Genomic DNA, 14844 nt, shown 5'->3' on the forward strand with positions numbered 1-14844 from the left:
GTGGTCCCAGTGCGGGCACACCTGCACGCGCCAAGTGGGCGCAGCCAGCCACCAGAGGAGAAGGTCCACGCCAGGGGCGAGGGCCCTGCAGCGAGCGCCAGCCATGCATCGCGACAACCACGCGTACCAGCAACTCCCGTTCAAGGACTCTTGCGCGTACCAGAGGGCGGACGACTTCGCCCACAACCCGCCGCCCTGCCTCTACATGAGCCGGCAGGTGCAGGCCGGGTACCCGGCGGGAGCCACCCTGGAGCCGACGGACGGCCTGGCGGAACCCGCCTACGGGCTCTCGCTGCGGGAAGACCTCGGGATCCCGATGCTGCACCACCAGCACCAGCAGCAGCACCAGCACCAGCAGCACCCCAATCAACCACAACAGCAGCAGCAGCAGCAGCAGCAGCACCCGACCCAAGCGCCACAACACCCGCCGCCGCTCACACCCGCCGCTGCCTTCGGCGACACGGCCGAGCACAGCCGATTTCACCTTCCTTTCCCCTGGATGAAAAGCAGCAAGGCCCACTCCCACGCGTGGAAGGCGCAGTGGACAGGTAACGCGTAATACATGATCATGATGATTATTAGGTTTGCATTGTATTAAGTGACTCACGGGGAATCATTTTTATGATCGGTTAACCTTGTCGGGTCATTATTGAAAACCAGTAAGGTCTACTTAGCTTTTTATTAGTTCTTATCTTCATAAAAAAGTTAATAATCAATCATTTTAATTGAACCAAAAATATCACGCGATGACATAGCCTCGTTTTAAATCCACATTTGTTATAATTATTGTTGCACGCTTTAGATTTCGGTATTTTCCTGACCGTTTTCTCATCACATTAATGATTTCATTATTATTATATCAATTATTTGATTCAAATTATACATTCGTTTTTGGTCATATAAATGGCAGTATAAAATAAACATCAAATAAAACAAGAATTGTCATTTCAAAAAATAGGCTTATTTTTCGTTCAATATGTACAGGCACTTTATGTATGTTGACATGATGTAGCACGTTTTTACATGAATAAATACCATTTTCACGATTGCATTTTTGATGGCAGTAAGTACAAAGTACTGTTTTGAAACTGAAGCCACTGTGTTTGTTCAGGTCCGTACATGATGGCCGAGGTTGAGGAGAGCAAGCGTACGCGCACGGCCTACACGCGTGCTCAGCTTCTCGAGCTGGAGAAGGAATTTCTTTTCAACCGCTACATCTCCAGGCCTCGCCGCGTGGAGCTGGCGCTCACCCTCAGCCTGACCGAGCGCCACATCAAGATCTGGTTCCAGAATCGCCGCATGAAGTGGAAGAAGGAGGAGGACCGGCGGCGGGCTCGGAGGGGTGAGCCCGACCAGGACTCGGCCGTCACCTCCGGGGACCAGGGAGAGACGGCGCCAGCGGGGGTCTCGCCACCGCTCTCCCCAGAGTCCCGCACCCTGGACCAAAAGAACACGCTTTTTTGAAGCCTTATAAAGCTCATCATGGATGGAAGCAGGAACACGGGCTATACATGTCGTAATAATCAGGGAAAATTCAAGCATTTTCCATCCCTTGCTCAGTTTTTACATGTTTCTGAACAATTATCCGAAGTGCTTTTTTCTCTTTCCTCGTCTGCTCTTAGGGTGTGCAATCGTGTACGTTATGTTCAAGCAAACTTATCACACTTGTATAGTGGTTGGTGCCTTGAGGTATGAAAAACATTTTGGGGCAAGGAAAATTACTACTCTAGAATAGTGTACTTTTTGAAGACAGGGAGTAATCAAACAATTAAATAGAGTGTGAAAAATTAATTCAAAATTAATTATTATGCTGCAGTTCACTATGCTGTTCCATCTGGTGTTCCCAACCTGACCACTGGGGGCAGTATAACACTCATTCAAACACAGACGAAGAAGAAAAGACCAATTACTACAGCTGGTAACTTCATTGACCGTCTTTTTGTGGATTTAAAGACTACAAATATGCCTGTAAGTATTGTTTTTATTTCTTTCAATTTATTGTTTAAAGTTCAGTGACAGTAATCTTCAACTGGGAAAGACTTTTAAGAATAAGCAGCTTCGCTTTGAGGAATTGTTCAATACTAGCTAAACTGCTGCCCGTGACTTTGGGTTGACGTCTCTGTCACCATATAGCACCATCTCACTGTACATCGTCAGAAATAGTCGCTTTATTTGTTAAAGTAACCGAAATAACTGAACTGTACTCGGGCAGTAATATTCTTTAAATTCTAATTAATGTGAGAATCCTGCCAAACTTTTTTTTCTCATTGACCTCATGTGGCACCATGCCACCTCTCACAGGTCATTCTTGGTACTACAACAGGCAACGTACAGTATGTGGTGTTTTGAGTTGGTCATCTGGAGGGAGACAGTACACAGTCGGAGCACTACGCATTCACTTCACTGATTATATGTCTCTTATACGTCTGTTCATTTAAGTGCCCACACAGCAAGTTGGAGGATCACATACTAGAATGCTGTGGTAAAATGGTGCTTTGAATGTTTGACTGCCTCCCGGTGGAAACACGTGCTACGACCGTATGCGCTAAACAGTACTGCACAGTATTTGCAAAAATGGTTTTATTGGTTTCTTGCCGTTTCATCCGTGTCACATTGATCTTCTTGTAAGCAGCCGTTCAAGGGGGGGGGGGGGGGGGGGAACTGTTTGTATACAAATAGAAGCTTTAGGCAGACCATGGATGGAAAACTACTTATAACAACATATACATGAATACTCACTCCATGTCAGTTCAGATTTTTTTTTTTTGCAAAATTGGCATAATCATAAAAGTTGTACCAAAAAATAAATGATTGTTTGAATAATCATAATTTCAGTTACCAAAATAATTATGATTAACATTTTTTCATAATCAAGCAGCCCCGACGTGTACTTTTTGCAATACTATGTCAAATTAAAACCAGCATTTCAGGCTACATGTTATGTGCCATTTAAAAGTGGGCTGTGGCGTCAGCGTGCACAAGGTCCCGAAGACGCAGAGAACATACGTTCTTGACCTCCTGGATGCTGCGCTCTCTCTCCTCTGTGCACCCGTTTGCCATGCGACTGCGCATCTCCTGGAAAATACTGGCCTTGTCCCTCATGCGGGTGCAGATGACGAACGGGAAGCCGAAGCGCTCTTTGTACTCTTCGTTCAAGCAAGACATGCTGTCGGCCTCGTCTGCGCCCAGCGTGTCGAAGCCCACGGTGGCCTGCTCGCTCATGGACTCTTGGGTCAAGGTGCCGGCCTGGAGGTCCTGGCCGCCGAGGTCTGGGTGGCACCTGAGGATTCCCTCTTTGCCTGGAGAGAAACCAAATGAGCCAAGATCTTTTTTGGGATACTCCCCCCTCCTATTGACAAAGCGACTCACCCGATTCAGACAAAGCGTCAATGAAGTCGTAGATGGCCGTCTCCAGGGCCTCGACGTCGGCGAAGGGACGCTGGGAGCAGACGGCCGCCGCCACGATGGGGCACTTCTCCACCACGTTGCCAAAAACTTTTATAAACTGCTCGTATGGAAGCTCGTTGACTTGAGAGAGCTTCATGTTCTCCCGAACGGCTGCTTGGCCACCCGAAAAGTCTAAAACAATCATTCATCAAAAGTCCAACGTCCTTCTCAACACCAGCTCGACGCGTCCGGTTAATGTTTTCACAAAGACCTTGGCTGGCGCGTACGCAACAGGATGTTTTCTTTTGTGTATACACACAGAGACCAAATAATGGGATGTGGCTAATCAATTAAATGTACTCTGGCGTCGGACGTAACGCAAACGCACTGACCTAAATATTGAGCCGTGTCATCCTCCGGTCTCGGCGTGTCGGGCATCATCGTGTTAAGGTCGGGTTTGGTTTGCCCAGAGCTCAACCACCTTGGAAAGAAAAGAAAAGAAAAGCAGACGTGCGTCTGTTCAAAGTCATCCAAGCTAAAACAAACAAGCCTCCAGAAAATACATAGCAGCAGTACTTTTGCAAGGTATGCGGATGCGGGAGATTGATATGGAGACACTCTCTCAGGTAGTCGTACGCCTTTGGGCCGTGGGAATGCAGAGTGGCGGCAAACTCCCGCTGCTCTTTGGTATATTCGTGGCTGTGTTTCGACAGGAGATGAACTGGAAGATCTGGAATTCAGTTAGCCCAGGGCAAATGATCGCATCGCATCGCGTTGAAATGAAAAGAAAGTCTTGAAATGAGGCAAAGTATTGTTACCAAAGTGAGCTTTTTTTTTTTCTTTACAGGTCAAGTCGTGCTGGCTCTGGTTTATTATCAAGCCAGGTAATTAATTTTTTTTCTTCAAATGTGTTTCATGGTATTCAACAAAATATGCAACGAGGTGGAACCAAAACAGAATTGGATCGTAAACTGTTTACTGTAAATCGTAAAAAAGTTTGCGTCTATTTCACCTGAGTACATATCGAGCCGCTCTTTCAATTCGTCGTTCAGAATTTTCTTCACCTCGAGATCCTCCTGCAGGCAACTCACGGTGTTCCTTGCCCTCCTCTCTCTGTCCTTGACGTTCCGAATCTCTCTTTCCAAACTCTCCACCCTAGTCAAGGCTTCACCGAGTTTGACCCTCAGCTCTTCAGGTGTCGAAGCATAGGCGTGGTCCTAGTCAAAAGAAGAAGAATCAATAATTGAGTCATTGGATTGATTGTTTCAGTCCCGAGCCTAGCAATTTTTTACTCACAACAGTGGGCACGATTACAACTTTGGGCTCAGGCTGGGGTGGGGGATCTTTTTTTGTTGGCAGCGGCTCCCTGGCCTTCTGGGAGGTCTGAGACATCCGGGGAGGCTTTGCATTCAGAAAGGGGGGAGAAAGACATTTTCGGAAAGGGGGAGAAAGACATTTTCAGCAGCACGTCGCGTCCAATCTTCCAAACCTTGGACGCGTTGATGGTGCATTTACCTTATTATCAGGAGGTCTGAAACAGCAGACGGGAACGGTTCCTTCTCGGAGCCGGACTGTCTGACCTGTTCTGTCAAAGTCCTGTGGCCTGAAGTGCTCACTGCATAGCATGGTGGACGAATTGGAATTGAATCCTCCTCTTCTGACAGCTTTTTCCCATTTTTTTCGAAGGACTTTGTCTTTGGGGAATCTAGATTTGAAATGAGAAAAGTTAGTCAAAGCGGGCCACATACAGGCCAAATTTGAGCATTTTCTTTTTTCATTATTTTATTTAGCTACAAGTCGAGATGAAAAGAAAGTGTTAATTTGTGTTTATGTGGGGTGTGTTAAGAGTGATTTATTTTTATTTTCGAGGCCAACAATGTTTAACTGTGCAATATTTGTTGAGTCAACACCAGGAAGGGCTCCAGGATTTATTCTTTCCCGGGGCTGAAAACAAAAAAAGGAGACTGGGCGATACATTGCAGTGCTGAGGAAACGATTTGTAAATATATTTTATAAATATCAAATATGATGGAGGGGCTACGGAGTTTGGATGCCCCCCTTGTGGCACCGTGCTGGCCAGTCTTGGTACTACGACCAATATCGATTGGGTAGTATGCTATAATGCGAATGGAAAGAAGCACACGCGTGTGTGGCCCGGTTAAGCAACTAACGACAAAGTTTTTCCTTCAGGGGCATTTTAATTTGATGCCAAATAATTATTCTTTGGAGTTGCTTTCGCCTCAGGCATTCCAGCACCGTGCAAGGGATTAGCCACCAAATCGGCAGAATTCTGTCAGCAAATTGACTGTATGATGGCCAGATCCATCTTTTTAAAACCATAGTTCGGTTTTACCTGTGAAAGCTAATCCCACGAGCTCTGGCTTCGGCTGTAAAACGGTTGGAACAAGTCAAGGAAGAACACGAATGGGGCATCTTGTTCTCGGAGCCTCTCGACTTCGCCACATTCAAAATGGCGACGAAGCCGACGCGTGATTATGCGCAAATAGCGATGGCTACGTATGCACGTCTAGGCTCAAAAGTGTCTTGGTATTACGTATAAAATGTGATCTTTGAGGGTGTGTTGATAGATCGGTAAATCCAGTTTAAAAAACGATTAGGCGTGTGATCAGAACGCAACTGTTGATAACGACGAAACAACTGCACGAGCTAATGGCGGTTGTCCAATGGCAGGCATCAGCCGACAATACGCTCGCAGTCATTGGTTGATTTCATACTTCCGTTTTATGCAGCCATTGGCCAAGTTGCCTGTCATTCATTCGCAGGCCGGCACAGCTCATTGGTCAGTTTCTGGCGAAGTCGTACAGCCATTATTACTATTATTTTATTCATGTCAATTAATTATTATTGCAGGTTTGATGCGTCGGTTTGATGAATATTAAAAAAAAAATACAAAGGCAAAAACTTTGCAAATCGTTTAATCTAATGACAATCTAAAATGAATGCATATTAACAGGCAAAGAAAACACCAAACAAAAAACACAAGTAATACAATCATGGTGTACATAATGGTGCGGCTCCACTTGAAAGGCGAATGCAAGCGGCATGGAGAAATTATGGCGTGTTTTTAGCTTTTAGAGAACTTTAAAAGACGTGTGAATGTATTGAAATTATTGTTTTGGTGGATCACCGGACAGTTTAGGTTTGTTTTTGTCCAACTGCGTGTCGTCCACGTTCTGTTGGGTTAAAATGGAAGCGTCCAAAATGACTGACGCATTCCGGTAGTCGCTGGGTGCCTGGTTGACTATGTTGTGATACAGCTGAAAAAAAGAAGGTGCTCTGTTATTGGAGTTAGTGTCAAATCGGAAGCTTTGACCGAAATTGCGATTAGAGATCAACTTTGTACCTTCTCCTCGCTGGCCATCAGACGTTCCAACATGAAGTCCACCAATTTGGAGAAAGAGGGTCGGTCATCAGGGGCCAGGGCCCAGCATTTGCACATCATTCCGTACCTGGTAGAAGGAAGCATGAAGCACTGTGACCGTTGTTTGCGTGCCCTTCTCTGCCTTTCTGTGACTCTTCTCGTCTGTCCGTAGCTCTACCACAACCTGCCGATGACACCTACACAGACTCGTCAGCGTAGTAAGGACACTCCATCTTGAATCCACTCTGAATCATTGAATAGAACCCGTGGTCCACCTTCACGCCAGGGTACGGGGTGACGCCCAGAGAGAATATTTCCCACAGGAGGATGCCATATGCCCACACGTCGCTCTTCATGGTGTACATCCCCTGGAAGATGCTCTCGGGCGCCATCCACTTCACGGGCAAACGCACCTGCCAGGCATTTCCAGTCATTTTACCGAAGCGCCGCAATGGAAAAATGATCTTTCCACTTACGTTTCCCTTCACCACATAGTTGGAATCGTTGTCGATGTCCCGCGCCAATCCGAAATCGCCGATTTTCACCAGTCGACCTTTGGTCACCAGCACGTTGCGAGCCGCCAGGTCACGATGGATGCACTGTTGACACGCGCGTGTCATACAATTACACTGTGGCCTCGGGGTAAAAATAACACAGCGTACAGCAATGGCCTAATTGAATGTACTGTAATCCATTTTTGCCATGAGGATGAAGAAAACGTAACTCACGGTCATCATATAGTAAGACGGCGGGCGTATGTAGTGGAGGTTACTTGCGTTTTTAGAGGACAGGAAGTCCATGCCTTTGGCCACTTGGACAGCAAAGCTCAACAGGTCATCGTAAGTCAGGGCCTGCAAGTCGTCCGGCTGGCCGTTGTCGTCGCTCTCCGGGTCTGCGGATGAAGCCCTTTGATTTGAATTCTCGTCATCATCATCATCTGCGTCGTCTAAAATTCTGTCTGCGCCACAGACCTTCAACGCAGTCGTCCAAGTTGGGACAGAGGAGGGCCATGCGCTCCTGCCCCCTGATGGAGGCAGGGTGCATCGGCATGTAGTTGTCCACGACGCCCTCCAGCCCGCTAATGGTGACGCAACAAGGTCTCGGTTGAGATTTACAAAAGACAATAGATGTGACAAAATCCCTACGTGGTTGAGTTTTGCCCTGGCTTCAGGTTGCGATAGAGGTTGCTGTTGCAATCCCTGGCGAAGGCGTCCACTGCTGACTTGTGGTAGCACTCGCTGCGGCTCTTCAGGTAGTTGAGCAAGTCGCCGTGGCAACAGTACTGGAATATCAGATAGATGGGGCCTGTGTAGAAAAGGCACATTGGGAACGTTGGAATACTCCCAAACAATTGACACTACTATTAAAACGTTTCCACGCATCCAATAAACGTACCCGAATCCGTGCACGCTCCCAGCAGGTTAACAATGTTATTGTGGTGGCCGATGTGCGTCAGCATTTTGAGTTCGGACATCAGAGCCTCTTTCTCCACTTGCTGGTGTTTCTCTGCAAGCGAGCGGATTTGCGCGTCTTACCGAATTGTTTGTATTTGAGCTGTCATCACGCAAACGCTGACCTTTAAGCATCTTGACGGCCACCTGCTGTGACACGCCGGCCCCCTTGATGCCGTTCGCCGTGGCCTGCACCACCGTGCCGAAAGCACCAGAGCCCAGTTCTTTCCCTGAGGACCACCCGGGCACTAAGTTTCCAACCGTACTCCAATTCAACCTGAATAAAATGATACTAACCTAATTCCAGGTTCTCCCTGGGAAACTCCCATTTGCGATCATACTCAAAATCCTTGAAGTTAATGTAGATGTAATCATTGTCATTTGGGCCCACCATCTGGATCATCTGCAGCTGGGGCTGATACTGGGGTTTCTATCGGACACGTCAGCATTAGCCGCCGCCGCCACTGCCGCCTCTTTAAGTGTGTGTACGACGCCTCACCTTCTTCTTGATAAAGCACATGAGCGCCACACTGACGGTGAAGAAAGCCACAACCAGGATCACGCTGCCAACTTTTAGCGCCGTGTATCGACTTTTATCCTCTCCTGAAAGCGCTCCTGAAAAAAAAAAAACTTCAAATATACAAGTGTATATTAGGGAAGTATATATTGTGAAAATAAACCTGTGGAGGCCTGCGGGGAAGGCGGGTAGTAGTGCGGGGCCGAGCACCAGTAGCCAGCTGAGTTTTGCAGACAAAACTTTAAATAGCGTCCATGTGCCACATCGACACCGGTCGAGCTCTGGATGGTTTGTCGGCACCGTACGTTAGAGTCGCTTCGCCGAGCGTCGGCGACCTCCTCCCAGAGGAAGCGAGCGTCACAGCTGAAATCAAACAAAAAGAGCGGCAATGTCACTTTGAGTCTGTTTGAAACGGTCGCGGCGTACCTTTGGTTGCCGGGTGAACACCACATCCAGGTGTAATTTGCCGGTACGGCGCTGGACGTATGGACGCTGATGCTGTTGTTGTGGACGCTGAATTGAAATTTGGGTTCGTCTAGATCAAGAAAGGGAGAGAATACTATGTTTCTATTGTGATCATTTGTCACTTTGCAGAGGATAAAGAATATCTTCGACTCGAGTTCCCCCCCCCCCCAGGTTGCTTACCTACAACACACACAAACACGGACGCGCTTCTCTTTTGTCCACCCGCCTGCACGTTTAGCTTGTATTCTCCTGATTTGATTCCGCCGCACAGCTTCACCGTCCTGACAGAACAGAAAATATTAATGTTGAGGATTAGTCCGCTAATCATCACTTTTGGAACTTAAAACTGACATTGGCTCTCCAATTTTGTTGTTTGGGCAGGATTTCTGTCCGCTTGGATGATATGGTCGTTTTTTTTACCTCTGCACGGTGACCCAGTCCTCAGTGATGCACTTGGACACGTCGCCATCGGGCGTCTCCCACGTACACCGCTGCAGCGCCGGGTGGTAAACCACGGCGGCTTGCAAACAGGCGTCACCCGCCTCTCGAGCCCAGAGAAATTTTTTGCCATCCAGCTGCACCGACAGGAAATCTTCCGCTGAGATTTAAAAAACAAAAAAGAATAATAATGAGCCTGTTGAAAATGACAAATGCACGTGTCATTTGACAGAACCGACCCTGGACGCTGACGTTGACAGACTTGCTGGTGTGGTCTTGATTCCTGCAGGTGTACGTACCGCCGTGGACCGCGTCCACGGACTCGATAAACAAGTAAGCCATCCAGCTTTTCCCGTGCGAGTCATTTCGGACGCACATCTGGAAGGAAAAAAAAAAATGTCGTGGGGAGATGTTTGTTTGCGTGATGGTGCAATGAGGCCGCACCTCTTCCTTGACTTTTGCAGGGCACGCTAATGCGCCAGATGTCAACAGTTGTCCGTCTTTCTCCCACATCGCCCGTCGGTCGAACTTGCGTTGAATCCGGCAGCGAAGCAGAAGAGGCTGCCCGGGACTCAAAATCAAGCTGGAGACCTGCTTCACCAGGTCACTCTCTAAGTCTTAAAACACACACACAATGAGGTAACCTATTTCCGATTTTTTTTCGAGTGACATCACACGGAAAGATTAGCGGGAGGATCGATCACCGTAGTCGTAGAGTTGGGAGCATTCCTGCCCCTGGCTGTTAGTCGCACAACACATCACTCCTTTGTTTATGAAGCCAATACTGGAGATTGTGCTCTCACTTTTTCCTACACTTGCTACGGCTTTACCTTGCGCGCTGTCCACAAAGAAAGAAAGTGACAAGCAACCAGATGAGGGCTTGTAGGACGTTGGAAAACGTGCGTGACGTCTTACCTTGACCACTTCAGAGTAGGCGTTGGGAGGCCTTCAGACGCACACTTAAACCAGGGAGAATACCCTGGGCTGTTGACCCGGTCCAGGCTCAAACGAGGTTTGGTGGGAGCTTCTAATAGGGAAACGGAACAAAAGTTAGACCATGACAATTCATTCGCAACACAGAAAGGAGTAGGTGCTCGCTCGCTCACTCGTGGCTACATGTAGAGCAAAGGACAATGAAAAGTTCGGGCCACATCTGAGTGCGTACTCCCCAGAATGCCCCTCAGATAGCGCTGTCAAGACCAAGCTTCCATCTCTGTCGAGAAGGGAAAAACGCAAGAAAAATAACACATACAAATCCGAACAATCCTCATCATCTTAGTTATGAAACTCTTCTTTGGTCATTTCCGCATAACTGTATTGTACCGGCCCTAGTGGCCCAAATCAAATAGCGTTCGCGCTTACATGGCTTTTACGGCGTGTGATCCTCTGCTCAGGCTGCACGCGCCGCACCCGTGCAGGCCCTCTAAGGAGATGATCAGTCTTCTCCCCGCACCCACCTCCAGACGGACTGGAGCCGATGCTTTCAGGTGCTGCGCTGGGTGGAAGCACTCCACCTTGAAATACGTACGTCAGCTTGAGTCTTGACTCATTTCCACGCCCCAAAAAAATATCCATGGAGGACTTACCTCGTAACTTGGTACGCAGTTCTCCGGGGCCGCCGTGCCAGTGCAGCAATGCACGCCGGCAGCGCACAGCAGCAGAACAGCTTGAACGATATTATTGATCATATTAATCTAATCATAATAATAGCAAATACATAACACATTTTCAATGTTATGTAAGTTTGAGATAACTGGTGAATTGCCTTTTTGGTCCCAGTTGTCCCAAAAAAAACACAAAAAAACTGTAAAACTCAAATATGTCGAATATATATTCGACCCCCCCCAACAAAAATCATCAGACTCACTTGCAATCATTTGACTGTGCGTGAACATCTGTCCGTCTCCGTCTGTTTGTCACAATGAAACTCTGAAGGTTGATTGGACTTTTTTTAAGAAGGGGAAGCCACGCCTGGCAACTTAATAAATGAGAAAGTCTACTTCCTATTCTAGAAACCCACATTTAAAGTTCCTAAAACTATTGCTACTTGAGTTTTTCCCCCCTACTGCCCCTAATTCTTATTTTTGTTACCATTGGTGGGACTTTTGTGCTGTATGTACAAGTACTATAGTCCACAAATACACAATTATTAAAGTGATCCCTTTACATACCCTAATTTGACATGAACATTGTTCAAAGATCATAAAAATTCATTTTTATTGGCAACATATGACAAAATAATCACAAAGCGGTAGAAAATAAAAGCATTGCACTGCAACGTGTAGGCCCTTGCACCCCCTTTTTCGCAGCAAATCCATACAAAAGTTAGTTTTAAAATGTTACGAATTAATAATTAGTAACTAATGCGGGAGCTCCCTCTAGTGGTACGTGGAAGTATCACGGAATTAAAATGTCCACTTGACATCTATGACATCCTGTGACGGCTTTCTTAAATCAGTTCAGTTGTATTTAACGTTGAAGTACATTTGCATTTGATTGCTACTTGAACTACAATTGAACATAAACCATCTAACTCAGGTGTGGGCCAAATCCATTTGCGTTGTCATTTTTTTTTTTAATTGGATAAGAGATTTGGCACACTTGCAGAGCAGCATCAGTGTGTGCTGTGTTTTAAACAGAGTCGCTTACCCACAATGCAAAGCGGCTCTCAAGCAAGCAGTGCAGACAAGCCTGGCAGTGAGCAAAAACAACAACAGGCGACACTTTAAAGAAAAAAGAAAAAAAAGCATTGAAAAGCGTCTGCATGGATGGCGACCCTTGCCATCGCTGTTCCGCGCGTGCAATGATCTAAAGTCCGGAAGCCAAACATGCACCCCAGCGTGATGACGTGAGTACCGCAGCGCATTTTTTAAGTGCTCCCGACGCCACAGAGGAGGCGAATTTGAGTCCGCGGAATAGGGGGGACTTGTTTGCAGGCTAGCCGAGCCGAGCCGAGCTGAGCTGAGCTGGGCTAGCTTGCTAGCTCTGTGCGGTTCTCTATGTTTGAGTGTCTTCCGGCAGCAACGGCGGCGGCGGCGACGGTGCCATGAACAGCGGACTCCCAGCCTCAGCCGCTCCGCTCGGGGGTGCTGGGATACCCAATGTCAAGGTGAAGTTTTGCCGTTACTACGCGAAAGACAAAACGTGCTTCTATGGAGACGAGTGCCAGTTCCTGCACGAGGACCCGTCCATGGCTAGCCTGAGCCCCGTCCCGTTGTCTTTACCCGGGGGTGGCGGGACTCCGACGGGGTATTCCCTCGGAGGTTCCGCGGCCTCCGGCGCTGGAGGAGGAACCGGCTTGCCCAAGAAGAGCGAAGCCATGGGGCCTGCGGGGACTTCTCTGGACGGGTCGTTGCTAGCCAGTGAGTAACGCTTTTACTTCACAGCCGGGACCTCACTTGGGTGCACACCTGACTTTAAGAGGAGCGCGGTCGGACTTGACTGAAAATCTAGCCCGGGGATTGAGTGAGGCCTCCTCGTCCCCCCCCAAACTGCTCCCTGCGCATTTAGCCGTCACGTGCAATTCGGCATCGTCTTCTTTGTGTTGTGGAGCTCTCCGGGTGGCTTTTCACAACTGACGTGACTCTTGTGTTGTGTAAATGAAGCATTAATAGCCTGTTGCCTGCCGCTCTGGCCAAGGAGGCCTGATGCTATGACAGCTGTGGATACGGACAGAAAGCGCTGAAAGTTAGCCCAGTGCAGCTTCATGGCAATCTGTTGTGCAAAAAGAAACCCTGGAATACTTTATGCTTTTCATTTCACATCAAAATCAATCATCTCGTATGCTGTTGAATCCGAGCGAGTACGCGTGTTTACATGCTTGCTAACTGTAGCTGTGATGCTAAGGTAGCCATAGTAGCTAACGTAGCCTTCCACGAGGTATTGTTTGTTTGTGTGTTTGCGCTCATTTCTTTTGTACAAATCAACCCAAAATAGCGCGAAGTTATTTTGACGTCATAATACTCGTGTGTAAGATGTCAAGTGACTTGATAAGCAAACCATGCTGGCGGGCGGTGCGTAGAGAAGAGATTAGCATCGCCGTTGCTCGCATCTGAGGAACTGTTTACATTTTTTCTAATGAGCCCTGTGATTGGTTCCACATAGTCGAGACCGTTCAATCGTCCTAAACGTCTTCCTCTACTTGACAGCATCGTTGCTCAATATCACAAGAAGTCCTTTTTTGTCCTTTGCAGTTCCAGGGATGGAGGGAGCGAGTCTGAGCGACGCCAACCTCACCAATTCCTACTTCAGCAGCAGCTTCATTGGCGTCAATGGATTTGGAAGTCCCGCAGAGTCCAAATACTCCATGATGCAGGTATCCGCAACTTTGTGGTTGTCATGCTCGACCTTGTTCCCATCTTTGATAGCACAGCTTCCTTTCTTGTGTTTTGAATCGCTCCATTTCTTGTTAGCGAATTACTACCAGCAGCAGCTCTCCCAGTCTGCTCAACGACGGTGCCAAGAATTTCAGCCACAGCACTCACGGTCAGTCGTCAGTCCAACATTGCTCCGGTTCCCGTTGAAATGACCTCAACCTTTCCCCACGTAGACCCTGTCAACTCCCCAACGTCATCGCTGTTCAGCGATTTTGGTGCTCTTGGCATTTCTCAACGGAGAAAGGTGAGGGAAAAACAAAACAGGGTGTCCCTCGTTTTTGAGGTAACCTGCAATTGGTGACGCACCGACCCGTCGGAACGGTTAAGGATTTCTTTTGTTTGAAGGTGTGTGTAACAATCCATTTTTCTTTGAGGCGCCCAATCCGACAGCAAGCGAGTTCATCCCTAAGGGAGCTCCACGAATGGCCACCATGGCGCCGTCTTCTGTGCAGGCCTTCCCCTCGCCTATCTTTGCCCACCCGGCTCTTAACAGCTCCACAGCTGCCGCTTTAGCTCCAGGTGCCGTCTCCTTTCTTTCCCGCCTCATTTCTCTTCCGTCCCGCTCCAAACACGCTTGACCGTCTGCTTTCAGGCATGTCTTTATCAGCGGGCTCATCTCCCCTTCACTCGCCGAAAATCACGCCGCATACCTCGCCTGCCCCGCGCCGCCGCAGCCACACCCCCAACCCGGTCAACTACATGGTGCCCACCACGACGGCCGACCCGGGCGCTCACATCATCCAGAAGGAGACCGTCGGGGGGACCACATACTTCTACACGGACAATACCCCTGCTCCCATGGCCGGGATGGTACGTGGCGGCGTTCTT

At 48.1% G+C, this 14844-nt stretch overlaps 4 protein-coding genes across 9 annotated transcripts in view; 2 read left to right on the plus strand and 2 right to left on the minus strand.

Moving 5' to 3' along the window:
- Positions 1 to 9620, plus strand: pdx1 (pancreatic and duodenal homeobox 1). Of its 4 annotated transcripts, none has more exons than XR_015854569.1 (4): positions 1 to 548; positions 1112 to 1968; positions 4235 to 4271; positions 6942 to 9620. XR_015854569.1 is itself a non-coding variant. In XM_088362930.1 (2 exons), the coding sequence occupies exons 1-2, from the start codon at positions 104 to 106 to the stop codon at positions 1462 to 1464; spliced, it is 798 nt and encodes a 265-aa protein (XP_088219056.1). In that variant the 5' UTR covers positions 85 to 103; the 3' UTR covers positions 1465 to 1932. The 4 variants fall into 4 exon arrangements, 1 of the variants encoding a protein (XP_088219056.1); XR_015854570.1 differs by having other exon boundaries at positions 9584 to 9620; XR_015854571.1 differs by lacking the exons at positions 4235 to 4271; positions 6942 to 9620 and adding an exon at positions 2302 to 2647.
- urad (ureidoimidazoline (2-oxo-4-hydroxy-4-carboxy-5-) decarboxylase) lies at positions 2627 to 6081 on the minus strand. Its single transcript, XM_088362928.1, has 8 exons — positions 5741 to 6081; positions 4903 to 5092; positions 4684 to 4788; positions 4400 to 4604; positions 3964 to 4117; positions 3780 to 3868; positions 3370 to 3579; positions 2627 to 3299 (listed from the first exon to the last, which is right to left on the minus strand). The coding sequence occupies exons 1-8, from the start codon at positions 5818 to 5820 to the stop codon at positions 2950 to 2952; spliced, it is 1383 nt and encodes a 460-aa protein (XP_088219054.1). The 5' UTR covers positions 5821 to 6081; the 3' UTR covers positions 2627 to 2949.
- On the minus strand, positions 6308 to 13674 carry flt3 (fms related receptor tyrosine kinase 3). Of its 2 annotated transcripts, XM_088362925.1 has the most exons (23): positions 11508 to 13667; positions 11227 to 11306; positions 11003 to 11154; positions 10747 to 10853; positions 10556 to 10667; positions 10345 to 10478; positions 10085 to 10257; positions 9880 to 10018; positions 9623 to 9800; positions 9383 to 9483; positions 9164 to 9272; positions 8901 to 9100; positions 8720 to 8835; positions 8518 to 8650; positions 8346 to 8450; positions 8165 to 8275; positions 7915 to 8074; positions 7741 to 7847; positions 7546 to 7661; positions 7246 to 7368; positions 6971 to 7182; positions 6752 to 6857; positions 6308 to 6665 (listed from the first exon to the last, which is right to left on the minus strand). In XM_088362925.1, the coding sequence occupies exons 1-23, from the start codon at positions 11533 to 11535 to the stop codon at positions 6516 to 6518; spliced, it is 2952 nt and encodes a 983-aa protein (XP_088219051.1). In that variant the 5' UTR covers positions 11536 to 13667; the 3' UTR covers positions 6308 to 6515. The 2 variants fall into 2 exon arrangements, with proteins under 2 accessions (XP_088219051.1, XP_088219050.1); XM_088362924.1 differs by having other exon boundaries at positions 6971 to 7368; positions 11508 to 13674.
- pan3 (poly(A) specific ribonuclease subunit PAN3) overlaps positions 10105 to 14844 on the plus strand; it is an 8789-nt gene continuing 4049 nt past the window's right edge. The window contains exons 1-7 of one of the 2 annotated variants that reach the window (XM_088362927.1): positions 10105 to 10243; positions 12662 to 13002; positions 13834 to 13955; positions 14053 to 14125; positions 14190 to 14260; positions 14391 to 14535; positions 14609 to 14826. In XM_088362927.1, coding sequence (XP_088219053.1) covers positions 12687 to 13002; positions 13834 to 13955; positions 14053 to 14125; positions 14190 to 14260; positions 14391 to 14535; positions 14609 to 14826 — 945 coding nt within the window. In that variant the 5' untranslated portion in view covers positions 10105 to 10243; positions 12662 to 12686. Of the gene's footprint in view, positions 10244 to 12340; positions 12489 to 12661; positions 13003 to 13833; positions 13956 to 14052; positions 14126 to 14189; positions 14261 to 14390; positions 14536 to 14608; positions 14827 to 14844 lie in introns of those variants that run through there. The other variant, XM_088362926.1, reaches the window with a different exon arrangement.

Source organism: Syngnathus floridae, chromosome 20 (assembly GCF_059516105.1).
Source record: "Syngnathus floridae isolate MCC-2025c chromosome 20, RoL_Sflo_1.0, whole genome shotgun sequence".
Classification (NCBI taxonomy): Eukaryota; Metazoa; Chordata; class Actinopteri; order Syngnathiformes; family Syngnathidae; genus Syngnathus; species Syngnathus floridae.

Excerpts from the sequence above, each read along its gene's own strand:
- pdx1 (XM_088362930.1), top strand. The coding sequence starts at position 104 with ATGCATCGCGACAACCACGCGTACCAGCAACTCCCGTTCAAGGACTCT. Across the intron at positions 549-1,111 it reads GTGGAAGGCGCAGTGGACAG|GTCCGTACATGATGGCCGAG; the intron begins GTAACGCGTAAT and ends GTGTTTGTTCAG.
- urad (XM_088362928.1), bottom strand. The coding sequence starts at position 5,820 with ATGCCCCATTCGTGTTCTTCCTTGACTTGTTCCAACCGTTTTACAGCC. Across the intron at positions 4,789-4,902 it reads TCAGACCTCCTGATAATAAG|CCTCCCCGGATGTCTCAGAC; the intron begins GTAAATGCACCA and ends CTGAATGCAAAG. Across the intron at positions 3,300-3,369 it reads TGACGCTTTGTCTGAATCGG|GCAAAGAGGGAATCCTCAGG; the intron begins GTGAGTCGCTTT and ends GTTTCTCTCCAG.
- flt3 (XM_088362924.1), bottom strand. The coding sequence starts at position 11,535 with ATGTTCACGCACAGTCAAATGATTGCAA. Across the intron at positions 10,854-11,002 it reads TCACACGCCGTAAAAGCCAT|AGATGGAAGCTTGGTCTTGA; the intron begins GTAAGCGCGAAC and ends CCTTCTCGACAG. Across the intron at positions 7,369-7,545 it reads ACTTCCTGTCCTCTAAAAAC|TGCATCCATCGTGACCTGGC; the intron begins GCAAGTAACCTC and ends GCGTGTCAACAG.